General features: G+C 38.6%; 1 protein-coding gene across 10 annotated transcripts in view; it reads right to left on the bottom strand.

Moving 5' to 3' along the window:
* MIPOL1 (mirror-image polydactyly 1) overlaps nt 1-25,545 on the bottom strand; it is a 289,347-nt gene that overhangs the window by 210,842 nt on the left and 52,960 nt on the right. For 8 of the 10 annotated variants that reach the window (XM_078853360.1, XM_073349064.2, XM_078853359.1 and 5 more), the window contains 3 exons: nt 18,837-18,963; nt 17,371-17,450; nt 1,885-2,113 (listed from right to left, as the gene is read on the bottom strand). In XM_078853360.1, the coding sequence (XP_078709486.1) occupies nt 1,885-2,113; nt 17,371-17,389 (248 nt within the window). In that variant the 5' untranslated portion in view covers nt 17,390-17,450; nt 18,837-18,963. Of the gene's footprint in view, nt 1-1,884; nt 2,114-4,895; nt 4,982-17,370; nt 17,454-18,836; nt 18,964-22,345; nt 22,397-25,545 lie in introns of those variants that run through there. The other 2 variants (XM_078853361.1, XM_073349068.2) reach the window with 2 other exon arrangements.

Below are 25,545 nucleotides of genomic sequence, written 5' to 3'. Positions count from 1 at the left end.
TCTACTAAAGGCCTTACAGAATATCTGCATTAAGACAATGATTAACATATACAGACCCCAGAAATTTTTATTATATATAAACATGAATAGATCAAGGATGAAACTATGGATCCTATCTCCAGCACACAAAGAAACAAATCTTGGATCCATAGAGCCATGGAGAGATCAGTTGCCCCCAGGAATGTGTTGAGAGGACTATTCATGGAATTCTAGGGTTACCGCAGTTGATTCATCACTTTCTATCAAAGACATCCATATTGAGTAGCATGTTAGCACAATTATGTCAAACAAGGGTAGCTTGCACTGAAGCAAGAGGGAAGCTGTGCAAGTGGTAGGACCAGTTATCAGTTCAACTGGACTCACCAACGTAAGAAGTTGGTATTATGAAGGTGAACACAAGAAGCGTTATTAACACTGGAAAAAGATAAGAGGGAATCTACATGGAAGGCAGAAAGATGTAAACACGTATCAACTTGCCCCTCCTTTCACCTTTGCTACTGACAATTTAGTCACTTGCCCAACTCACATCTAAGAGTTGCATTTGACCCTTTCACTTCTCTCCTCTCACACCCCAGTATTCACCACTTCTAAAACCATCCTTTCTTTTCAGTCCCCATTGCTAATACCCTGCCTCACACACCCTGCCTCTCTCTGACCTGAACTATAATACAACCACCTAATCCCCAGCCTCCCTGATCTTCCCATCTTCAATCTATCCACAATTCTGTAGCCACGTTATAATCTCTCTCTCACTCCACAGACCATTCCTCCCTCTCCCATAGCCCCCTAGATTCCTTCTGTGGGTGCTTTCTCCAAAGTGTTATAAATCCTCATCCTCACTTGTAAGGCTTTGCCTACATCTCACCTCCTATCTGCCTTTGCTCCCCCAACTCACACCAGGTGGTCTGCCCACTCCTCACCCATCATTGCTCCCTTGGTTACTCCTCTTCCTACACTTGTCTTAATTCCCATAAACTCAACTCACTCGTGAATGAAAGCCCCTTTTCCAGTGCACCCAACAACAGCCTCATTCTCTTCCTTCAAGCCCTCTCTCCAAGACCCATTTCTTTTGCCTTGGTTTTCGTAAGTGACCTACACGGCTGAGCTCTCTCTCCTGCTGCCCAGCCCAATACTCAATTGTAATTAGTGTCAGAACTTCATTTCATTAGTGTCAGAACTTCATTACCAGCAGGACAGTGGGGTGGGAGGAGGTATTGTTTCATATTCTCTGTGTATATATAAAGTCTGCTGCAGTTTCCACGGTATGCATCCGATGAAGTGAGCTGTAGCTCACGAAAGCTCAAATAAATTGGTTAGTCTCTAAGGTGCCACAAGTACTCCTTTTCTTTTTGAGAACTTCATTTGTGACATAAAGAGACTTTGTTTTAACCATTGCACCTCATTTTGCTACCCCTCCTTTTCTACAGTTAGCTTCATTTTCAATGTTTGTCTGATGCAGATTTTACCTTCTTTGGGGCAGTGACCATGCCTTGTTTAAATTTCAGTAGTGTTTTGTGCAGGTTTATTATAGCCCTAGGTAAATATTTATCAGCACCACAATAGCTTTGGATTAGTGCTAGAGGAGAAACAGCTGAAAGGAGTGGGAGACACACTGGATTCCAGGAGACATGGCCTAGGGGTGGGAGAGCATGGTGACCATTTTTATGAATCCAACACATAAACAGCCTTACACTCATTCCAAATTACACAGAAATGCTCCATATTTTTGGAATTTTCAAAGCCTAAGGGAGTTAGGCACCCAAACACCACTGAATTTTAATGCAACCTGGGCAGCTATCTCCCTTCATCGCCTTTGAAAATTTTACCCATAATAGTGAAATATTCTCAATCCAGGAAAAATATATAAAAGAAGCTTGTATTTACCTTGATTCTTCAGCAGTACAAGGGGCAATAACATGATCTAGACACACATTCTGGGTGCTAGCACTCTGAACACTGAGTGAGGTGGCTGTTGGCAAATCTGACAGCTTCATTGCTTCAACATTGCCTTGGATGACTAATTCATGTTGTGGTTGTAGGCTTCTTGAAGAACTTGGATAAAGCTGAAATTTCGGACAAAAGTCTTCTCTTTGCTGTTCCAGACTACAGATTTCTATTTGAAGATAAAAATTAACAAAAAGTTGTCCTTGAACTGCCTTTTAAATTGAAGGAACGCATACACTTAAAATAATTTATGAAGTTTTAAAACCCACCCACACTTTTCTTTGTAACAGAAGGAGGAAACATACCAATTTAGATCCACTGCTCCCTCATCATCCTACTGATGAAAGGAGAGGAGTGTATCCAAAGCACTGACTCAGGAGATCAGTCCATATTCAGGAGTTACTGATTTTTACTGGATATTTCACATGCAAGTCAAAAATTGCTCCCCATTTCCTGATTTCTCTTCCCTCTCAATTACTTATTAACAGGATAGATCATTGGTCCTGACAGATGACCTGCAATAGCCAGGGTAAGCCTGTATTACAGCGCGTTATGAGCCTGATTTTCATTTACACTGAGGCCTCTTGACTTCAAAGCTTATGTTAATTTTCCTCTTAGTTCCCAAAGCACCTGGCTCCACTCAGCTCTCCAGCTTCTATAGAAATATGATACTCCAGCATATGCTATGATAGTTTTGCCACCACAATTTGTGGAAGTCTGCTGGAATATGCAGCCAGTGCATGTCAGTGCATCATTCACCCAGAGAGTGTAATAATATTTGCAAATCTTCAGAAGCAGGTATACTCTGAGCTATCTGTTTTATGTAGATTAAATAGAGACTACTAAGAGTTCTATTTCTAAAACTTCTTGAGGAGGGTTTTTGTTTTGTGTCACTGTTTATTAAGATTACTTTTATTCTATACATACTGTACTTTGATCGGACTCATTATTTCCCCTCAAAACAGATACAAGAAAAAACTGTCTATGCCCTGTTACTGTTCTATGAATAGCCTTAAAATAGCCATTAAACAAACCCAGGATACTGTACTGCATATAAAACTGAGAAGCAGAGACTTTAATCCAAGAATACTCAAAGTAATTCCCTAAAATCTGTTGAAATTGTGGGACTCTTTCTTTCCTGAGGGAGGAATAGCAATGACACACAGTCACTTGCTGCAAACTCTGCCTCAGCACTGGGGTTGAAGCTTGCTCCCTCAGGTTAGGCTATCGCAGCACTATTACGGAACTTACGCAGGACAGGCAGGACTCCTGAATCAGGTATGCACTAGTGCTCATTGTCCCACGCACCCCTGGTTTCTGACTGGCCGTTCATTGAAACTGCTGCTGGATTTATGAGCTATTGGGGGAAAGTGGTTCAGCCTCTTTCTCCCTGCTACAATACATAGCAAAGGAAGACCTCGCTGTAATGAACAAGGCAGAGCAGAGACACTGAGTACAGATCTTGCCCCCACTAGGGTGTGGGACATTCTGGGTATATTCAGTCACTATTAGCTAGAGAACTAAGGTAATGGGAGTTTTTATTGCCTTTAAACCCTTGTTGTGGGGGGCGGGGTGGAATCCCTTTTGGTTGTGTAACCACTAAAGGGAGTTCTCCTTGAACTACCTTTAATTGCTTCCCTATCTACCAAAGTACACATTGACGAATCTTGTCTGCAAATGCATTGTCTCCTCCACTTCTCCCACTTTAGATACCCTTTGCTTTGCATACAAAGTAATACAAACCACCCCCCTGCACATTATAGGATGGGTGCTGCATTACTGAAATTCGTACTTGCTCTCAATAGTTTGGTTCAATCTCAGGTAATTATTTTCTTTCTGTATTCTAGCAGTAAACTCCATAACTAGTATTTATTTGAAGCACCTCAGGCAGGGATGGATTAGTGACTGCGATGAACTCTCCAACCACCACACACCTACTATTTATTATTTGTATTACCTTTGGGCCTCGAAGCCTTAGTCATGGATCAGGACTCCCTAGGAACTGTACAAACACAGGACAAAAAGATGGTTCCTGCCCTAAAATACTTATCATCCAAGTATATAACAAGCTAATCAGCCTTTGTAGTTACACTGGGACAGATCAAAATTTCAAGAGATCTCAGCTCTCATACTCCAGGGCATAAGGTGATCGATAGCAGAGGTTTTCCTTTTCCTATTTTTCACATCTGCAGCTTTTAAACCTCATCAATGGATGTACTGAGTTCTTGCAGGAGGGTGAGCTGAACTGTACTGTTTAGGGCACTAGTAGGGTGGTGCTCTCTGATTCCCAATCTAGGTGCGGTTAGGACTTGGAAATCTATGTCTCCTTTGAGTCATCAGCAAAGCCAGTCATCATTGCAATGGATTCAAATTTGCATGGGACATTTCAATTAGCTGGTCTTAGGGCCTGTAATTGATCCGGCTTATGGGACCTGGTCTTTCCTTGCTGGTTTTATAAGACAGAAAGGAAAGGTGGCAGCCTCCCCCTCTCAGAATTGGAAGGACTATCTGTCATGGGGCATTAAGGGTGAAGTTGTTGCTTGTTCAATAAAGCTGCATCCTTTCTTTGCCAAGGCACTACAACTATGTCATTGTCCTCATTTGAGCGCGTCTGGACCAGAGTGCTTTGAGGAAAATTTTGTAAATGCAGTCAGGTTTACTGTGTATTGTGACTTTTATCAATTTCAGAAATATTTTATTCACCAAATAAGCATGACCATTTGTCCTAGCTACAGAACCTAATCTAATCTAATGCAATTTGACTGTACATTATTGCACTTCTACTAATCAATATATTAAGTCTTATGGAAAAGACAACACTTCAGCTTGAAACTTGTAACTAACCCATTTTTAATAGATGCAAAAGAAACCAGTACCATGGCTGGGTAACTTAAGGATCAGAAAGGAATGAATCAGCATTTTTTGTCAAGGCCAACATATACACATATTACCTCTGAAACGTCTACCGAACGGAATGTCTGCAAGAGAACCAGATTGCTAAACAGCTCACCCCCTTCCTGAATAGAGGTCCTATATCCTGAAAAAGAGGGCAAAGCTCATATAAAAGGGTTTTACTTGAATAAACATGCAGTGAAACAAAATGACACTGAGGGAAGGAATCTACTTCCGTTGCTTGGTGTAGGTGGGGAGGGGCGGGGTTTGTTTGGGCTGTATGCAAGGATCTACATATGCGTGCTTTCTCCTCCCTCATTCCCATTGGGGTCATTACAAGCGCAGTATGTATGAGGTTGCAAAGTACCTTGGCAAAGAGCTTCTACTACTTTTTGATGTCCTCTACTCAGTTGACATGCCTCTTTCTCAGTACTGTTGTCCTTTATGTGTGTGCAAACCAGAAGTCTTCAAGATTCAGCCCAAATAAATTAGTGAGAAGATGGAGAAGGACTTGGGAAATTCAGTGCAAGTGGATAATGAAAGTAATTCCAACTTCTGTTTGGCAAAATTGTAACAGCTGGCTCAAGCATTTAATACAGAATATTGCTACAGGATCAACATCTCCCATTTTCAAAATAAAAGCCACAGGTTACCTCAGCCTAGGGGTTTTAGCATAGACTGGCCTAAGTTGATCATTTTATTGACCTAATAGTCATAGTATTGAGTGTCTAAACTTGGCATTTGTCTAGGAGCACCAGGCTATTATCCTGCAACTGTCCTTCATTGACACTCTCTTTTAATTTGGCCCTATTACGTATCTTCCTTGTATCGGGACTACTAAAAAAATATGCTTTTTACTAGGACTCCATACGAGGCCTAATAGCATCACCTGTGCAGAGTTCAGAGCAGCTCCATGGGGAGGCTGGGATCTGCAGCCACAGAAGTTTAGGGACATCTGGGGGCTCGTATCACACTCAATGTGTCACTTAATTGAATCCCTTCCCTTTCCTGTAACTCCACCTAGACTGACTTCCACAGATGACAGCCAGGCCCTTGAGAATTACATCAGAGAAAGTGCTGCGCAGGTGCAGTATATCCCAGTTCCCTCATCTGTCCCTAATTGTCAGCCCGGTAAAGACTGAACAGGCCACAAGGCCTGAAGACAGTCACCTGGTTCACAACTGGTGCTAGTCAGGGAGAAGAGACCCCTATTAGCTGAAGACTCTAAAATCCCCGGCAATTGACTGGGACAGGCGAGGGTCTCTTAAGGAATTCCTCCAAACACAATGCAAGGCAGATTTAGTGTGTTGTTTGTTTTCTTTTGAAAACACACACGTTTAAGAAGCTGTAGGTTGATGGCCTGTCATCTCTGCCCATGGAGGATTCAGTGCCACACCTAGGGTCTTTATTCAAGCATAGTTTTATTCTCCAAAAATACAATTTAGGCAAAACCTTGAAACAGATACAAGATTTTTCCTCTTTATCCCTCTTAGTCCATCTTGCTTCAGAGTTGACCATCGTCTCCCTCTTGTTGCTCCTCATTCCTCCTCAGAGCCATCTGCTTAGGAGTTGCCCTTCTCCAGGGCTTGTCAGAGGAGCCAGCTCCTCTACTAACTGAGCTCTATCTCACTCTTTTTAGATTCCTCATTCCTCTGACTCCTTCCCAGCTGGGTCAATAATTGAACAGGGTCATTTGATCTTTAGCCCATCAGGATCAGCTGGGAGGATCACAAGTGAGGCTGGCCCTGACTCCCCTGAAAGAGCTAGTCACTCTGTGACAGGGACCCATTAATAATAATACCACTTAGCTCTTCTATAGATAGCACTTTTCATCAGTAGAAATCAAAGCTCTTGCATTAAAGAAGGTCAGTCTCATCCCGATTTCCAGATGTGGTAACTGGGGCACAAATACAGGAAGTGAGACTTGCCCCAAGTCACCCACACGCCAGTGGCAGAAACGGGCATAGAACCCAGGTCTTTTGAATTCCACTCCAGTGCTCTGTCCACTACCTCATTTTTGGCCCTTCTCCTTGCCCCCTTCTATTCTGGTGACATTTAGAGATTACTCCCACAGTTTCTCTTTTCTTTTTCATTGGCTTCATTAGGACCTTAAGAGACACAACAAAATGGAGTCAAAGAATAATGATTTTTTTTTAAACAGTGAACATGGAATAATGGTTCCCTACCAAGAAATAAAGAGGAAATTCAAATAATTATAGTGGTATTCTTCCAAAACTCAGGATGGCCATAACTTTCATGAACATGCCAGATCACAATATGATCTGTCACAAAAAACCCAAGAGGCACGTTTACAAACTTTTTATAATTTTTAATGGTTTGTGTAAAAATAATTATCCTCTTAATTAAAATGAAATTGTAATTCTCAAACATATAACTTTTCAACTACCAAAACTGCTTTGACAGATAGTTGCATTAGTACAGCACTGCAGTTTAAGGGCTGAGGCTTTTCTGGTTTTGGTTTGCATTTTTAAGAGTCCAAAATGGTGATGAAATGGACAGAAATTTTTGTTAAAACAAGGAAGTTTTTTGCTAATAGTTCACAAAGCAAAACTTGTATAAGTTTTATTCTGAAATAAATGTCACTTTATTTCACATGATAAAAAAACTTTTAAAATAACTTTTGAAAAAGTCAGATGTCCTTTGTCTTCTAGAATATAGACAAAACTCAAAGTGTAATGGTTCATTTCTTTAAATCTTGATGGAATCTAAAGAGAATACTGAATTCATTCTCTGTAAGTAATTTAAAGAAGGACATCTGTGTTACTTAGAATGCTTCTTTATTTCACCTGTACTTGTTTGGAATCCCGGCAACATCCTTTAGAAAGAAAGAAATTGAGAGAGCTTAAGAACTGTTGGAGTTATTCTGGCAGAATGGCAATTTTTACAATTCTCCAAGGACACTGGTTATTTTAGCTATTATATTTTCTCTCTCTCTTTCTCTCTCATTATTAGCCTTTTACTATCTTTCTTTGCATCCAAAATGCTGAAGTAAATGGGAAGACTTAAATATTTACAAGATTGAGCACGTCTGGTATTCACTGCAGTTAATCATGATGCAAATATTAATAGGTAAATATGACATACTTCCTTTGGCATTCCATTCTCATTTTTCAATTAACATTTAAAAAAAATACTAGCATTTGAGAAGAAAAACGATTTTTGTTAGATTGGTTTCTCTCTTACTCTAAAAGCATTTTTAGATTCTGAACACATCAAAATAGCAGAATCTCTAGTCAGACACTAAGTGGGATTCACTGAAACACAATGTTAGTTCTAATGGATGGATGATTGTGTTTGGTCTTTTGAAACTTTGAAGTATAGGTAAGTCTTGATCACACAAATTAATAAATCCTAAAGCTGGAGTTAACAATAACCATTACACCCAAATTCTGCAGCTTAGCCCAGCCAATTTTTCAAAAGGTCAGGTTGTGAACTGGAGAAGATCAGGGAGGTCCACCGCATAGCTTTGTTGCCAGGCATCTCTCGTCTGGATTGTTGCAGGCATTTATTAGTATTCGTCAGCAGACTCAACAAAGCAAACAAGAAATTCAAGCACGAATAATAAAATGAAATGCTGCTATATAACCCTTTGTCATTCAGCAAATATGGGACTTTTTAGCTACATTGTTCCTAAACCTGGGTTACTACTTTAATTTTTCTCCACAGTGCTGACTGAATGAGTATGCATGTGTGTTAAATGCAGAGCTCCCTTAACAACTGCAGGACTGCCATTTAATCTGTTGGTAGATGGACCATTTCCTGTGGGAACTCTAGCTATGACTTCCAGATCCACCAAATAAATCTCAGATTAAGATTCCAAATGAAACCTGCCTTTGGCAGATAAAAAATGTCAAGATGGATATAAACAGTAAAATTATAAATTATCTAGGTGTTGCACGATGACTTTATGTGCGTTTTTTGTTTACACTTTCCCCGATATCACAACTATACAAGGCATTCATCAAATGTCACACTTTCATAATATTGGAGGCATCATTAAAACTGTTTGGCTAAGGACCTTGAAGTGTTTAAGCAGTAGCTCAAAAGTATATTTGTGCAAAGTAGAAGAATAAATTTACATATCAGCAGCAGCTCATAAGGGATGGGTAAATATTCTGTTTATCTCTCATTGTAATTCAGGTTAGTTTAAATACAGGGTTTCAGGATATCATTACAGCCTATATGGAGTTATTACATAATTTCCAAACACACTGACTGGCAGAGGTTTATTCATGCACCCTAGTATTTATGTTTTCTAGAACAACTGAAAACATAAATGGGATAAAGTAAATCTTCCCATCTCATTTTTCTGCTGTTATTGTGATACCAGAAAATTACAATTTATATATGACCAACTCAATTAGCTAAATCTTGATTATTCACAATTCCCTTTTATCTACAGCAGGGTCATTAAGTACACTGAAAATTATCTGTATTAACCAATATATTCAACGTTCCCCATCACATTTGAATAATTAAAGTTCTATTGTATTTAGAATTCTGAACAAAACAAAAACACACTACTCTTTAAATGATTTTTCCTTTAAAGATTTCTTTTAATTGTAGGTGTCCACCATAAAAAAAAGAAAGGAAAGGTCACTTTTGGCAATAAAATGCCAATAAAAATCATTCAGAGCAAATGGTCTATTAAAGATGCAGGTGAAATCTCTGACGCTAGTCTCCAATGCACTCCCCAGAGAACAAGGGCTGTTTTTTAATGAAATTTTTTGTTATGTCTTTTCTCATCTTACCTGTGCTAATGCAGGCCTGTTCTGGATTTAAGCTTCATACCAGTTGATAATAAAATACTAGCAATGAAGGTTTCTAAAGAAGGAAACAACCAATTCTTCTTGTACCTGTGATAGTTCTTCTAAAGCTGATTCTGAGGCATAGTATAAAAGATGGCTGTGGTAATAACTGCCACTACCCTGAGCGGACATTTAAAGTCTTTTTAAAGTTAGCGGTACCCCCAATTTTAAAGACTAAAATGATACAAAGTGAAATATTTTAAGGGGTTCATTGACCCAACCCTTTAACCAAGTAATAAATGCGTGGTACTTATAAAGCACTGAGTTTTCTAATCAGTGTATAATCACTAACAACAATCTTCACAATATTGCTCTGAGAATTAGGTAAATGTTGCAAAGCTTTAATTTTGTGTCTGGTGGAGAGCAGTTAGGGACACTCTTACAGCCCCCATGCTCCATCCAACACACTTGCAAACAGTTTCCAGTTTAGTGATTTAAAGTTTATGGGGTGGGGGATGAGTGGCTGGAGGGGGAGGGAAGATTGTTTTTGGAGGGCAGATCAGATAATATGTGAGTTCAGTCAGTCAGACAGTCATTTAGTGTGGCTAGAAGTCTAACAATCAAAGAGAACAAAACAACTTCCTCACAAAATTAAATTCACTTTCATTTTTAGATCTCTCAACCTTCAGATGTCTTCTCTCTTCCCAGGGTTCTTTTGGGGTGTCCTGTTCCACATTCCTCAACCTGAGATTTTTTTGTCTCCCTCCTTATGTCCACTGTTGCCCCGTTGTTTCTACCCCCTCCACCTGTGTTGTTTTGTCTTGCCCCTTGTGCCTCTTCTGCTTTTAACATCATGCTGCTTATCCTGCTCCCCCTGTGCTCACTCTTTGGAGGTCCCTTTATCTTGATGTAAGCACTAGGGTGGGTTTCCCATCTCTGAAGGCAGAATGAGAGGAGGAAACGGCTGCGGTTTCTCCTGCTGCAGCGTTCGAAGGGAGAAGATCTGAGCCAAGCATGTTGAGTGTGGTTCCACTCTGCCCCCACACATCAGCTGTACTCTTGGAATGAGGGGCATCAGTCACCACCTCCCCACAACAGCCGCAGCAGCACTGTGTGTTTCGGAGAAAGAAGAAGCATCACCTCAAGTCTGTACCCAGTCGACTCTTGAGCCAATTAGGGCATTGGCTGGAGGTGAGAAGCAGTTTTACAGCCGTGTCTTACCCCCAGAGCTTCGTTGAGTAAGTTAGAAGGCTAAAGTGCTAAGTGGCAGTGGAGCACAAGCTCATCATCCCTTACCACAGAGACTCCAGCCACACAGTTCCTGTAATTCCATGGCCAACTTAGAGCTTTGTGCTATCCTCATTTTACAGAGAGAGGGGAACAGACACAGATAAATTAAGAGACTAGATCAAGGTGACTCTGCAAGTCAATAGCAGATGTGGGATTGGATTCAGCAGTTCCTGGCTCCCAGACCCACACTCAGTCTATTGGACAATTTACATCTAATTATATATGTAACTAATGCAATGGGAGTTTCAGGAACACAAGGATAATAGCACAGACTTCCCTCAGTGGCTTAGTATTTCTTTTCAGCGTTGCATCAGGACTTACATTTCATTCCATTTAGAAAGAAAGAAATCATAGTAAAATCTTTATGCTACGAAATCACCGCAATCAGACAGAGCTCCTTACTAACATGGTCTATATCTTTCATGGAAATGGAGGGTTTTCTTTGTTTGCTTTTAATAAAAACGTCAACAACAAATGTGTCTTGGCTAACTTTTAATCCCATTTTACATCTACGTTCCAAATGTGTATAGCTGTACATATCAATTACAATGAATTTATCTGGGATTATTGATAACTAATGGAAGTAATCTGCAAGTGAAGTAAATGCAATACATACATGATATATATTTCTAAAGAGGTTTCATTTCTTAATACATTTTCAGTATGCTATAAAATGGAACAACATATTTATAAATATACTGAAATACATATCATAACTTTGCTGACATAAGGAAAAAGCGCCCGATTTTCAATGCTAGGTACCAAAATTTGCATGTACTTAAACAACATGTGTATAACTCACATGCATGTACAAATACATGAAGGAAATGCACAGACGTCACATATAAGAATGGCCATACTGGGTCAGACCAAAGGTCCATCCAGCCCAGTATGCTGTCTATCAACAGTGGCCAATGCCAGGTGCCCCAGAGGGAGTGAACCTAACAAGTAAAGATCAAGTGATCTCTCTTCTGCCATCCATCTCCACCCTCTGACAAACAGAGGCTAGGGACACCATTCCTTACCCATTCTGGCTAACAGCCATTCATGGACTTAACCTCCATGAATTTATCCAGTTCTCTTTTAAACCCTGTTATAGCCCTAGCCTTCACAACCTCCTCAGGCAAGGAGTTCCACAGGTTGACTGTGCGCTGAGTGAACAAGAACTTCCTTTTTGTTTTAAACCTGATGCCCATTAATTTCATTTGGTGGCCCCTTATTCTTATATTATGGGAACAAGTAAATAACTTTTCCTTATTCACTTTCTCCACATCACTCATGATTTTATATACCTCTATCATATCCCCTCTTAGTCTCCTCTTTTCCAAGCTGAAAAGTCCTAGCATCTTTAATCTCTCTTCATATGGGACCAGTTCCAAACCCCTAATAATTTTAGTTGCCCTTTTCTGAACCTTTTCTAATGCCAGTTTATCTTTATTGAGATGATATGTGCACACACAAAGCAGCTGTACATGAACACTAAGTATTTAAATGCATAAACCAGGCACACACAAATATATCTGAAGAACTGTATGTATCTAACTATGATAATCTGGCCCACATGTCTATTACTTCCCTCCACCCCTCTTCTGTTTTTCCTGGGGGTGAGGGGGGAAATTCTTGAACATGATAGTAAATTAGAATGAGCATAGCACACAGTAAATTCTATGGCAATTTCCACATGCTGCTATGCCAATGCAACTCAAATCCAACCTACATCATCACAACCTGATTAAATTGTGGGCCTCTCAACAGTCAGTGACATGCATGCTAAATTTGGTACAAATTAAAGTGCTTTTGATGAAGCAGACAAATGTCCTCTAAGGACTAAGATGAAATCAGTGTATTCATTTTAATTGTCACCACACTAGAATTTGACACCCGATCTTTTGAAACACTGGTTCATTAGCTCACTATACCAACATGTAAAATGAGAGGGAACTATATTACTGATCTTATTCTGTGATACTTATATAACTATAGTTGAAGGTGTTAATTAAAAACTCCTATTTTCAGAACTTATACACTGTGTGCTCATAACTCCTTCTCCAGAAAGAAACTGGGTATGCAAGATTCCATCTGGGATCATAATTTGTTTTAAAATAAAGTTTTAAATACAAATAATCAGAATGTGAGTTATAGAAAACAGCGGTGAAAACTTTGGATACTTTTTGGCCACTCTCACAAATAAAATAAATGAGGGAGTTATTATTTATTTTACAGTAGCACCTATACATCCAAATCAGGGATCAGGCCCTCATTATGCTGAAAATTCTTTTAATTTTCATGCACACTTACTAAAAGACAATTCCTTCTCCTAAGAAGTTTAAACTCCAGGGTTGTTTGATAACACAATGCTGGTAACTCGACTCTCATACTAATTTTTTTTTTTTTTTTTACTGTGTAAGCATATGGGGCAAAAGAAGTTGTTGGTCTGGTGACTCTTTGTATCTTTGAAATTCAGTTATTCCAATAATAAAATGTAATCTTTTTTAAAAAAATCCAAATTAAAAAACAAAAGCAAAAACCACAAGCTTTGTAAGTCTTTGGCCCGTTAAGTGAACAAATCACTTTGCCACTTTTAAAAGCAACAAAAAAGGGACAAATTAAGTTACATACTTTTACAAAGTTAGTAATTCTAGATGCACAGCAATCAGATTATCATGATCATTTTCTCCAGTTTGGAGTCAGTGATAGAATATCTCTTGTCATTTTTGGTTAAGAAATCAAAAACTACCTTACATATCCAAGAAGGGTTATCTCCCTCCTTTCCTTAAACCAAATAAATTCACACACAAAAACACAACATAGACAAAAAGATCACAACTGCAAAAAGTATAAGAAATGTGAACATATTTATAGTTAACAATGAAACATCCCCGAACCCTTCAAGCACACCTTTCAAATATAGCTCTTCACATGGGACATCACTCAATTCAAACACAAATTTACCTCCAAGTAAATTTACCTGCCGTTTTTCCAAATCCTGCTATTTCCTGTGAATTGGTATAAAAATGTTGAATCTTGAAGTTTAGGTCACAGAAACCTATATACCTAAAAGGAGCCAATGCCGTTCCAAGCCTCCTCATGTGCTTTTATTTATTTATATTTGTGTGTTCTCCATATTTTGGTGCTTTGCCACACATTTAGGCCATCACCAGATAAAAGTTTTACATCCCAATTTACAACTTCTTTTAATTTTCATGCAAACTTTATACATACATTTGTAAGATTAAATTTCTTTTTAGAATAGACTATAGTCCTATGCTTTCGGGCTTGGAATCTGAGCATTCATCTGGAAATTAAACAGTTTTCACTGGCCAGCTGCCAATGATCCTAAACCATTCCATCTAAGAATACTTGAGAGAAATATGTGAGAAACCACTATCCCCCTATTAAAAACGAGGTCCTGTGGACATAAACAGTAAATTTAAATTAGACCCAAGACCAAAACGGTAATCCTTACACACAGACTAGTTTTTAACCCTGTCTAATACTTATGAACAGAGGCAAAAGCATGTCTTCAATTCATGAAGACATTTATAATCCAAACAGTCTGGAAGTTTCAAAGACCAACTGAATTCCAAAACAAAATTTAAAATACAGTGTCCTGCTTAAACTGCTCTCTCAAATGTTTTATTTGCTGGAATACATAAACAAATTGCCCAATGTACCATGTAATTATTAAAACTGCCATTTCTCCAGAGGTAATAACTTATCTTTCCAATCTCTTTGTTTGGTTGAGTTTCTTCTAACCACATGAATTTAACCTCAGCCATGCCTAATGGTATTTGCTTATGCTGTAAAACAGGTTCTGAATCAGAAATAGTCATTAGGAGCTATTTCTAGAAGCAACCTATGTGGAGGGGAATATTGGAGGCAGTATAGTATCCAATGCAGGAAGGAAAAACAGCTAAGAGGAGAGCATGGAGGATTGAGGTACACAAACAATGGCAAGTTACTACTTTAATTATCCAGGTAGAACACCTGAAGTCGTTTTGGATGTAGTGGGTCATCCAAAAAAAATCAGATGTTCACCTTGGTTACATAAAAGGCCTTTACCTGTTACCAATATGGCAACCAGGCCAATTACTCCAATAAAGTATCTAGACTCTTAGTACTGGAAAACAGTTTCAGGGAGTTATTTGTTTGAAATAATATTTTTCAATTTAAACCAAAGTGATGACAAGGAGCTCTGTATGTCCAACTGATCTCCGTAAATCACAACATAAAAACTATGAACACTGTTCATAGTAAGTACCTCTTTCTTAACTTTCCTATGGATACAAGTAAATAAGAATCATACGATTTGTAAATTACTAATTACAACTTAATTCTATGTTATGCTATACATGCTTTCATCTTCAATATTTCATAAAGTTAGATAATATCTTTTATTGGACCCACAAATACATAAACATTTGCATGAAATAATGTCCTTTCCTAAGCAATATAAAACTTTGAAATCCTTTAATCAGAAGTGATATTTCAAATAAATGGAACTCATTAAATAGCCAGCAGTTTTTTTAAAGATTCTGTAAGCTATGAAATTAATACCATTTCTTGAAATTTGACAGGAAATGTTTAATGCACAGTAAATTTACGGTACTCATTGTTAGCTACTTTGGAACAGTTAACCTTTTGAACCTTTCTTAGGGTATGCTGACCCCTAAAGGTCTAAAGGTACTACATTTGAATTAGCTACATAAAATTGAAAATATAGTATAGTGAAAGACCAGTTCTCCAATTTTCCACTTAGCTACTGCACTGAGAATATCTCATAAGTTTTTGGTTCCGAAATATTTTTCAGCTACCTCAGCAGGCATTCTTCATAATGGGGATTAAAATATGCCTGTAGATTGTTTTTACATACAGTATCACTCCTAGAAAATTAGGAATCTCCAAACCAGTAAGAAGCAAATCCCCTCCCCCAAAAGAAAAAGAATGCTTTCTCTGCCTTGCCTTGCAAATGCAAGACTGGTTTTATGGCATATTTGAAATTTATTCTCTTTGGAGAAACAGTGGGTAGGTGAAAATTTGGGTCACAGACACATGAGGTGCCACTAGGGTTTGCCATAGCAGAGGTCTTTGTGGTTGAGGCCATTAGCGGCCTGATTCGTCTCTGCCCCACTCTTCCTAACCTATCTCTATGCCCACAGTAATGGTCATTTGCCTGTGAGCTCCTCTCTTTCATGAGACACTTGGGCTCTTCCTCCCACATCCTTTCCTTTCTTCAGGATATATGGGCCACTCATGACTTACCATCTCTCCATTAGACCCTTTAGGCATTCTGTTCCTACGAAGAATCTAGCTCATTCATGTGATACCACCTTAGACACTTAATTCTCATGCAGTTCCCCCATGAGATAACCCTCTGCCCCAGAGCTCTCTATGTCACCACTGAGAACTCCCTTTGATTCTTTCCAATATAAGATGACTCTTCCCTTTCCCAATCAGGAGGCTAAAGATATGTCTACACTGCGGCGGGAAGGTGTGATTCCCAGCACAGGTAGACTTGCACTACCTCAGCTAGAACTAACCTGCTAGAAATAGCAGTGGGGACGTTGAGGCAATGGCAGTGGCTTGTGATAGCCCCCGGAGTCCAAGACCGTCCGACCCCTTGCGTCCAAGCTTGGTCGGTGAGCCCAAGCCCCTGCCAGTGCAGCCACATCCACCCTGACATTTTTAGCATGCTAACTGAAGCTGAACTAGTGCAAGTCTGGCTACCTGTGCTGGGACTCACACCTCACAGCTGCAGTGTAGACATGTTCTAAGAGCCCCAACTCCTAACAAGGTGCCAAGTGCCCTCAAAGCCCCATTGAAGTCAACAGGGGAGACACTGCACATTGTTGGATCAAATGCTACACTGTCATGTGATTTGAACTAAGGTAATATTAAGAATTTTTTAAATATTAATAACAACATTTTGATTCCCACCACAATGAGGGTCTGAATAACAGAAAAAATACCATGACTCTTAATTTTAAGATAAACTTTTTTTTATTAAATTCGTGAAAGAACTAAGTTAGAAAGTAATGGCATTTTGAGGGCAAGGACTGTCTTTTTGTTCTGTGTTTGCACAGTGCCTAGCACAATGAGGTCCCAGTCCGTGCCTAGGACTCCTTAGCACTACAGTAATACACATAAGTAATAATAATACTGAATATCACAACTGAGAGTTTAACTGAAGTCCCTTAACATTGCAAAATACCAAAAAGCTACAGTAATCTACAAAAAACTACACTGGTTGAAGATTTACACATTTTGTCTTTCATGGAAGTTTTACAATTCTATTTTAAAAGACATAATCTTGCAGCTGCTTTTCTTTCACCCCAAATGTTTCCAAGAGGCAGAGCAAAATGATTGTGGAAAAAAAAGTCACTTCAATATATCAGCAAGAACAAATACATTCCAGTCAGTACCTAGCACTGGTACATCACCTGGGGTTACGCATTAACACCTTAAAAGTCCTTACCTTTTGACCAGTCCTCCATTTGTACTTCTGAACTTGTTTGATCTGGCACTCACTCTGGTTTTTGCTCCAAGATTGTAGAGCTAAAATAAAGCCAACTCTAGATAAATAAACTTGAAACAATATATTAGAACACACCTATGCCTACCCTTTATTTGACAGAGAATTTACAAGACAAATGATTTTTAAAATATTTATAGTAGGACAATAAACTCTGTGTATTTTAACAGTTAATGCTAAGCTATGCTTCTCAGTAAAAGATTTTTTTCTTCACACATTTAGTTTATAAAATGGTTTATTCAGCTTTCTGCTGAGTTTAATGCCTTTGTTGAAGTATTTATTAGTTTGCCTCCTTGTTCAAGTCCTGATCTTGCAAACACATGCTACCAAATGCAGCATTTACTACAGCAAGTAGTTCCATTGAAGGCAAAGGCATTGTTCACCACTGTGGCAAGTGCTACTCGTGCTAGTAAGTACTTGCGGAATTGAGTCCTTGAGCTGTTTATAATGTGCTTGCGTTTGTGAATTTCATGAGAAACACACAAAATAACCATGAACATTTTCAACTTGTACTTTAAGCTTATATTTAAGAAGACAATTCAAACCTCTATAATAAAAAAAACTGCACTGTATATATACTGTTCCATATTATATACTGTAATATAAAACAAAACTTTTCAACTAGTCATGACAATATTTAATTACGGTTAATGGTAAATTTACTGTATTGATAAGACCTTTTACTTCTTTAGATTTTCATGAACTATTTAATATGATGGATTTTAAAGACTCTCTCTATAAAATATTTTATTTCATTTTTACATACAACATATTATCTTATGATACTTTGTCTAAACACTTTACCGTACACTTTATTTATGAGCTTTGCTTTTTGTTTACCATCTAAGTTTACCATAAACTTTTTAAATTATCTATAGCAACAGCAATTTTTTACCCTTCAAGTACAGGTGTTGGTGAAACACCCAAAAATAAATACTATATTGTATTCTGCATTTGTCTAAAAATACAGTGTGAAGAGGTAATGTATGGGCTAATGAAAATGCACAGAGAATTACCATCTCTGCAAATAAATCTGATGTAGGGTGAAAAACCTTAAAAGTGAATGTATAAAATCCAGTAAATGATACCAAGATAAAGGTTTCTCTTTCCTCCTCCCCACTTACTAGTGAAGAAGGGGAGGGGGAGGGGGAGGAGAGTTTTCCTTCTATGCTACATCAAAAACTGAAGGGTCTGTCATTTTTCATTTGAGATTATAAAAAATTAATTCTGAAGACAACTGATAAGACTTTATTTATTGAGACTAACATTTACAGTAAACACTCAAGAATTAGTAGTATCTCTAGCTCATATTTGTCCTAAGTCTAAGTGTACACGATGAAAGCAGTGCAAGTGTTTATTTGATGTGCTTGCTTCTTAAGAGTGAAAGAAAAGATAACTTTACCGCATACCTAGAACAGTGAGTGCCTTACAAAAGTCCTCAAATGAAGCTGTAAGCTTCTTCTTTTTAGATTCTGTATAACTGTTGATTTGGAGTTGGCAACCTTTTTCTAAGTTCCTCATTTACTTTTGGATTAGCTGAAAATATAGAAGGTTATTAATATCAAAGAAATATGTTTCAGTCAGTGAAGCCATTTCCCTACATATTGCACAAAAAGATTCATAATAATTGCAGTCTTTTAATAAGATATTCATATAGCAAGACATGAAGAAAATACAGTCTTTAATAACCTCCAGAGTATTTTAAAACATGTCTTAGAGCCTTAATGCGCCTAGTAATATACTATTTAAAACCATAATTTTATCCCTGTACAATATACAGTCATTCTTCCTCGTGATTTACCCAGCTAATGAATGCCAGCAATTAGTAAAATGTAATCCCATTGCACAATCATTTTAATGCTTTTAGCACTCAGAAAAGTAAACATCAAATTAATACTGCTCAAGCCATATCAGATCCTAGCTGGAAGCAAGCAATTATAGTTCAGCTCCTCAGGTGTAATTAAATGATTGGAATGATTTAGTTCCATAAATGCAAGTTAATTCATAAGCAAGCAACAAATATACTGGGAGTAATTACAAGAAACATTGACAGTCTAAGCAGGGCATGTTCTTTTATGTACCTGTTGTAGGAAAAGGCTGCCCTCTCCTGGAGATAATAGTGAATAATAAATCTACTGAATAATCAATTCCATAACTTGGAGAATGGCATAACTTTTAGAGGTTGTAGCTTCTCTCATATGATACACAAATACCCATAATTAATTAATAGAAACTGTTTTGTTTTACATAGAGAGAAAGTCAACTATGGTGATCAAATTATGTTGGGTAACTTACTGGTAAAAGTCAACTAATACGATTTTTCCAGGCAGTTGGTTTTTTTATTTGTTTTTTTCCCTCTGTTATCAACAAAATATTACTTTTCAAAATATCTCATTATTCAATTTTGCTAAGTATGTGTCCAGGCTTATTCTTAAAAAAATCCACCATAAAACGTAGCTTATACACAATATTTGCAAGCAAGACAATATATGTTTCCATAGGGTACTCTAAGTGACATTGAGTAACAAAACTAACTACAATGCTACCATTCTGACAGCACTGAGTAACTCATACAAATCAACAAGAAGTTGGGCATGGTCATAAAAGTTTCTTTGTGAATGAATCACTAAAGAATTGCAATACAGTGTTCTACTTAAATTCCTTTTTGAAATGAAATGAAAGTTTTGTAACTGATCTACTACCGCAGGCATCACTGAGTGCTTTTATTAAGGAAACAGTCTTCTGGTTAACCTAATTAAAGTGATAATCAAAATAAATCAAAATTTAAGAAATAGTGGAAGAATATACAGGAAACAGGGTGTTAAACTTAGAAGCGAAGGGTAAGAGAAGGGTTGGAAGGGGCAAAACTAGATGGATGGATGTCACACAAAAGAATTTGATTAGCTCCAGAGTTTCCAAGGAACTGCTGCAAGACAGACTGGAATGAAGAAGAAGGACTCAAAGAGCATCGATTCCATATAGATGGGTCTAAGGCGAGAAGAAGGTGACAGTATACCACTGGGGAAAAGGTTAAATCAAATTCTAAAAATGGTAAGAGGAAATTAAGGCCACAAAACAACATATTTCAATGACACAATTCAAGATTGATTTAAAATGCTCTTTCCTTATTCACAATCCTTCAATTCAAGGTGGTATCAATTATACATATCCTGTTTTGATATAATCATGACATCCTATTACAGCTTCCGTCCTGTACACATCAGCAACTAACCAGGACATTAAGCAAGGAAAATTATAAACTGACTGTAACTGTGGCATGCCACATCCAATAACTGCAAAAACAAAGCTTTGCAAATTTAAGTGAAAAGTTACTTATGTACCTGAGTATAAATTTATTAATAACGTCCCAGTTTTTAAACGAATTCCAGCCCTAACCTGTCTTTACATATTGCTTTCTAGTAAAGTGTACAGAGAATATGTAAACAGTATTTGCAAATGTCCTGTATATGGTCTTTTCCACAAACACTAAACTTACAAAAAGTACATTCAAAAACATGATTACTGCTCTTTAAGACATTGAATAGTTCCTTACTAATAAGATTTCTTGCTAGCAAAATAAGTCTCTGTTATTGATCTTTACACACTTAAAAGCAAGCAGAGGCCATGGACAAATATCTGCAGACACTATACTCATTGTCGAGATGAAATAAATCAAATTCTTTTAAGAAGTCACATTTCCAAGTTTAAAATGTACAGCACACTTGCTTTGCCCTTTGATGTCACAGTCTTATTTTTCTATTCAAATCTTGTACACTGTAAGTTAATTGCTTTTGGAAACTACTTATTATTCATGTAAAAATTAATGTGCCAATGTGTTTAAATCCTTTTAAATGACCATTCATGCATCTTTCTTCTTTAAGTACCGATGAAATCTGTCAGAGATATCAATGCAAGATGGTCTTAAAGAAAGTTCTAATAAAGATTCTTTTCTGCTAACATAAGATTTTCATTTTTGCCAACTTTACTTAAATTCCATTAATTTTTTAAGCTGCTTTTAATAAATTCACCAAGTAAAATTTTTTAGGCCCCATAGTCTGTCATTTGTGTTCCAGCTGACTTTATGAATATTAATAACAGTGTTATCCTGATTAAATAGGCTTCATATGAAATCCCTGTGAATCCTATAGCTCAGACATCTCATTTTTCCAACTCTTTATGAATTTGGATTCAGATATTAAACTGGAAAAAAATCTTAAAAAACAGATTTAATGGTACATTTGTGTATTCTTAAGCAAAAATTAGATGATCTAATGATTCAAATAATTAAAACCGATAGCCTGAAATCATAATATGTGGACCTTTCTGTAAACATGCAACATATTTTAACTCTAATGAAAACTTCAACACTTTCCAGAACAAAGGATTAAGGATCTATTATAAAATACTAATGTCTGTCCTTACACTCACCTTAAACAACAGATGATATAGTCTTAACTCATGTATATGAGTTTTAGAGTTGCAAAAAGAATTCCTAAAGTTTCCCTAAAGGAAAATAACTATTGATGGATCTTTGGTTATGTACATTTAAATACCAAATACATGCACACAGTGCATTTATTACAGTTTAAGTATAATGATTTCAATCTTTTAATACATATAAAACCATACTCAGACACCCAAATTAAACAACATTAACATTTATCTGGTGTACTTCTGTTCTCATTCAAAAATGGCCTAAGTTTTCTAACAGGGTCACGCCAAAGTACACACATGCTCTCAACTAACAAATCCTTAGCTACATGCATGGGCAACTCTGATTTATGTACATGCACTAGAGGTTCTGTACAGCTTTGTCAGACATCAGATTGAAAAATTGGGACAAACTGTCCTGTGTTATAGCCAGAACAAAAAGTTACTTTATTTTCATCATGCAATATGAAATAGAAGCATCACTTACCTCATTCAGTTAGGGCCCAATCCTGCAAAGGGACCCCTTCAATCTTTAGCCCTAGGTATAAACGTTTGCTTAGATGGATTCCATTGCAAGAACAGGGCCTTAACTATTAGATTTACTAATCACCAAGATTATTTAATTCACTCATTATCAGAAGAAGTTATATGTTAGAATATTTTAAAATGTTTAAACTTTCAGAGTAAATAATTTCTGAGGATGATTTGTTTTTAGACTTCAGTCACTTTCTACAACGTATGAACAAATTAATTTTCCAGCTAATGAGGATTTTCTACAGCCTGTATGCATATCTCTGTCCTTCACTATAGTATGAATTTTTATTGGTTTGGTGCCCACAACATGCTAGGTGCTTTGCAGACTTATTAAATTGAGCTGGTTCCTTATCTGTTTTCCCTACTGTCTGAACTAGCAGAGTACTCTTTTATTTCACTTAGTAGAGATATATGTTTTTGGCAGTATCAGTATAAGGTTAGGCCTGGTCTCTTCGTGTACCGTTACATGATTATATCATTACATATTGGGCTCTGAGCTCTTAGAATGTACATTGGTGAACCACCGATACCCTGCAAAGCACTGTTTTGAGTGAAGGTTGGTATGTGAAGAGGTGTGATCTACTGATTTCTGCACAGTTGTTCTACTCTCCTGTGCTAGAAGGAATACAGTCAAATTCATTTAGGATGTGTGGGCTGACCAAGCAATTTGACAAAACCCATTTACCTAAACCAAACTGACTACTTATGAGAGACGCATGCCAGGGGTTCTTAAAACCTTAGATGTAAACAAGGTCTTACGAGAGTGTGTCTCATGGACACCTCTTCTGTCATTCAGAACTGCATAGCACGCCAGGGCAACCACAGCAATCATTTATATAAAAAATATTCGGAAAGCCTTTAATTTATCTATAACTACCTTGACAGTGATATAGCCATGTTAACAAAGGAGGAGCTGGCGGCAGCACCTTGTGACCAGCCAGGTCTCCACACACCCATAGCAAGTGATCCATAGACCACGCTTTGGATACGGATACCACAGATTTGTGCTATTGCTTAAGATTAAAAAAAAAATCCACAACAAATAATTTTCTTTGAACATTTTCTGTACCAGATTCTGCTTCTCTTTTTGAAGTGTATTAAGACCATTCTTGTTACTGCTGTTCATATGGCAGTAACATCCAAACACCCAATCAGGATCAGGGCCCCACTGTGCAAGGCACTGTACAAACCCACAATAAAACATGGTCCTTATCCTGAAGAGCTTACCATCTAACTTGAAACAAGCTATAGGTGAGCCAAGTCACCATGTGATCTTATGTGCACATATTTATGTTCCTGAATTGTGTTTTTGTTTGTTTGTTTGTTTGGGGTTGTTTTTTATATATATATATTCGCTGCAAGTGCTGGTCAGCCTGTCATTAGTTGGCTGATTTTCTTTTAGCTGTCACACCAGATGTGGGTCTTGAACAGGGGTGCTGGAACAATTTGTATAATGGGGGTGCTGAGAGCCATTGAACCAAACTGTAAACCCTGTGTATGATAAAAGTCCCTTTAAGCCAGGAGGTGCAGCAGCACCTATGGTCTTGAGGAGTGGTTTGAAGGAGAGAGTGGATGGATTAACTGATGGATTAACTCAGGAAGTGTATTACATTTGCAAGAGGTGGCATGGCAGCATGGAGAGAGTTGTAGGAAAAGTGAAAATGGGCATTCACTTGCAGCTTCCATCTCTATCATCTCTACCACAGGGAAACTCAATGTCCCCTTCCCAAATGACAAAGACAGACAGTCTAACTGCGGTCTCTTGAATAACTATCTCAATCAGTTATTTTGGAAAAGGACAGGATTCTCTACGGAGCGCTCCTTTCCTCCTCTCTCCTTGATAGTGGGCTCCAACTCCTTTCACAAGTCACATAACCCTCCTCATGTACTGAAAAATCTGAAATTACATACAGAGAGTGGCCCCCTGCCATATTACCTTCCTTGATAGAGTAAGGCTGAATAGGATTTCATTCAAAGCTCACCAAAACTTATCCTACTGTGGTTACCAGCTGTCTCTAGACAGCAACATAAGTGCTCCATCCCTCCACCCCAAGTCTACATGAGCTGCCTTCCCATGCCAGCCCATGAAGCAAGAAACAGAACCTTGGACTCAATATAGTGATTCTCAAGTCATCTTAAAAGGCTTTGACTGAAATCAAGTATTTATCCTTTTTCTGTAATGAATGAACTAGTAGAATTGCTCCATTATCTGAACAAGTAGAGTGTGTTTGGAGCCAAAAAGCTGTGAACTGTACTCCTAATGTGTATACTTAGCTAATATTCCCTCTATATACGTGACCAGAGATTGTTCATTACACTAGGTCAGGGGTGGGGAATCTCTGGCACCAGGGCTGGATCCGGCCTGCTGCTTCATTTCATCTGGCCCACAGCAAGTCTCTGCGCAGTGGGCCGGAATCCCTGAGACTTGGCGCCACCCCCACAGGGTTGGAGCTGCGAGTGCCGGCTCAGCCCGCTGCAGAAGGAAACTGGGGTTGCCAGGTCATTTAAAGTCTGGTCAGCTCTGCACAGCTCCCAGAAGCAAACGGCATGTCCCTGCGGCCCCTAGGCGGAGGGGTGATCAGGGAAACTCTGCATCCTGCCCCAGCCCCCAGCCCCAGCTCCGTAGCTCCCATTGACCAACTGTGGCCAATGGGAGCTGCGGGCGTGGGAAGCACGCACTGTGCAGAGCCCCCTGGCCCCTCTATCTAGGGTCTGGACATGGTGGTTGCGTCTGAGAGCAGCCTGGAGCCAGGGCAGGCAGGGAGCCTCCCTTAGCCCCACCGACCTGGAGCTGCCTGAGGTAAGTACCGCCTGACCGCAGCCCGCACCCCCCGCCCCAGGTTGGAACCCCCTCCTGCACCCTAACTCCCTCCCAGAGCCTGCACCCTATGCCCCAAACCCATGCCCCAGCCCTAGCCCCTCCTACACCCAAACTCCCTCCCAGAACCCACACCCCGAACCTCCTCCCGCACCCCAACGCCCTACACCAGCCCTGAGCCTGTCCCACACTCCAAACCCTTTGGCCCCAGCCCAGAGCCCCCTCCCATACCCTGAACCCCTCATTTCTGGCCCCACTCAGAGCCTAGGGGAAGCCCTGAGCCTCCATGCCCCTGTCCCACAGGGCTGTCTAGCCCACGACTGATTTTTTCTGTG

This window comes from Lepidochelys kempii, chromosome 6 (assembly GCF_965140285.1).
Source record: "Lepidochelys kempii isolate rLepKem1 chromosome 6, rLepKem1.hap1, whole genome shotgun sequence".
Classification (NCBI taxonomy): domain Eukaryota; kingdom Metazoa; phylum Chordata; order Testudines; family Cheloniidae; genus Lepidochelys; species Lepidochelys kempii.
Note: the sequence above shows the minus strand (reverse complement) of the source record. Positions and strands in the feature narration are given on the sequence as shown.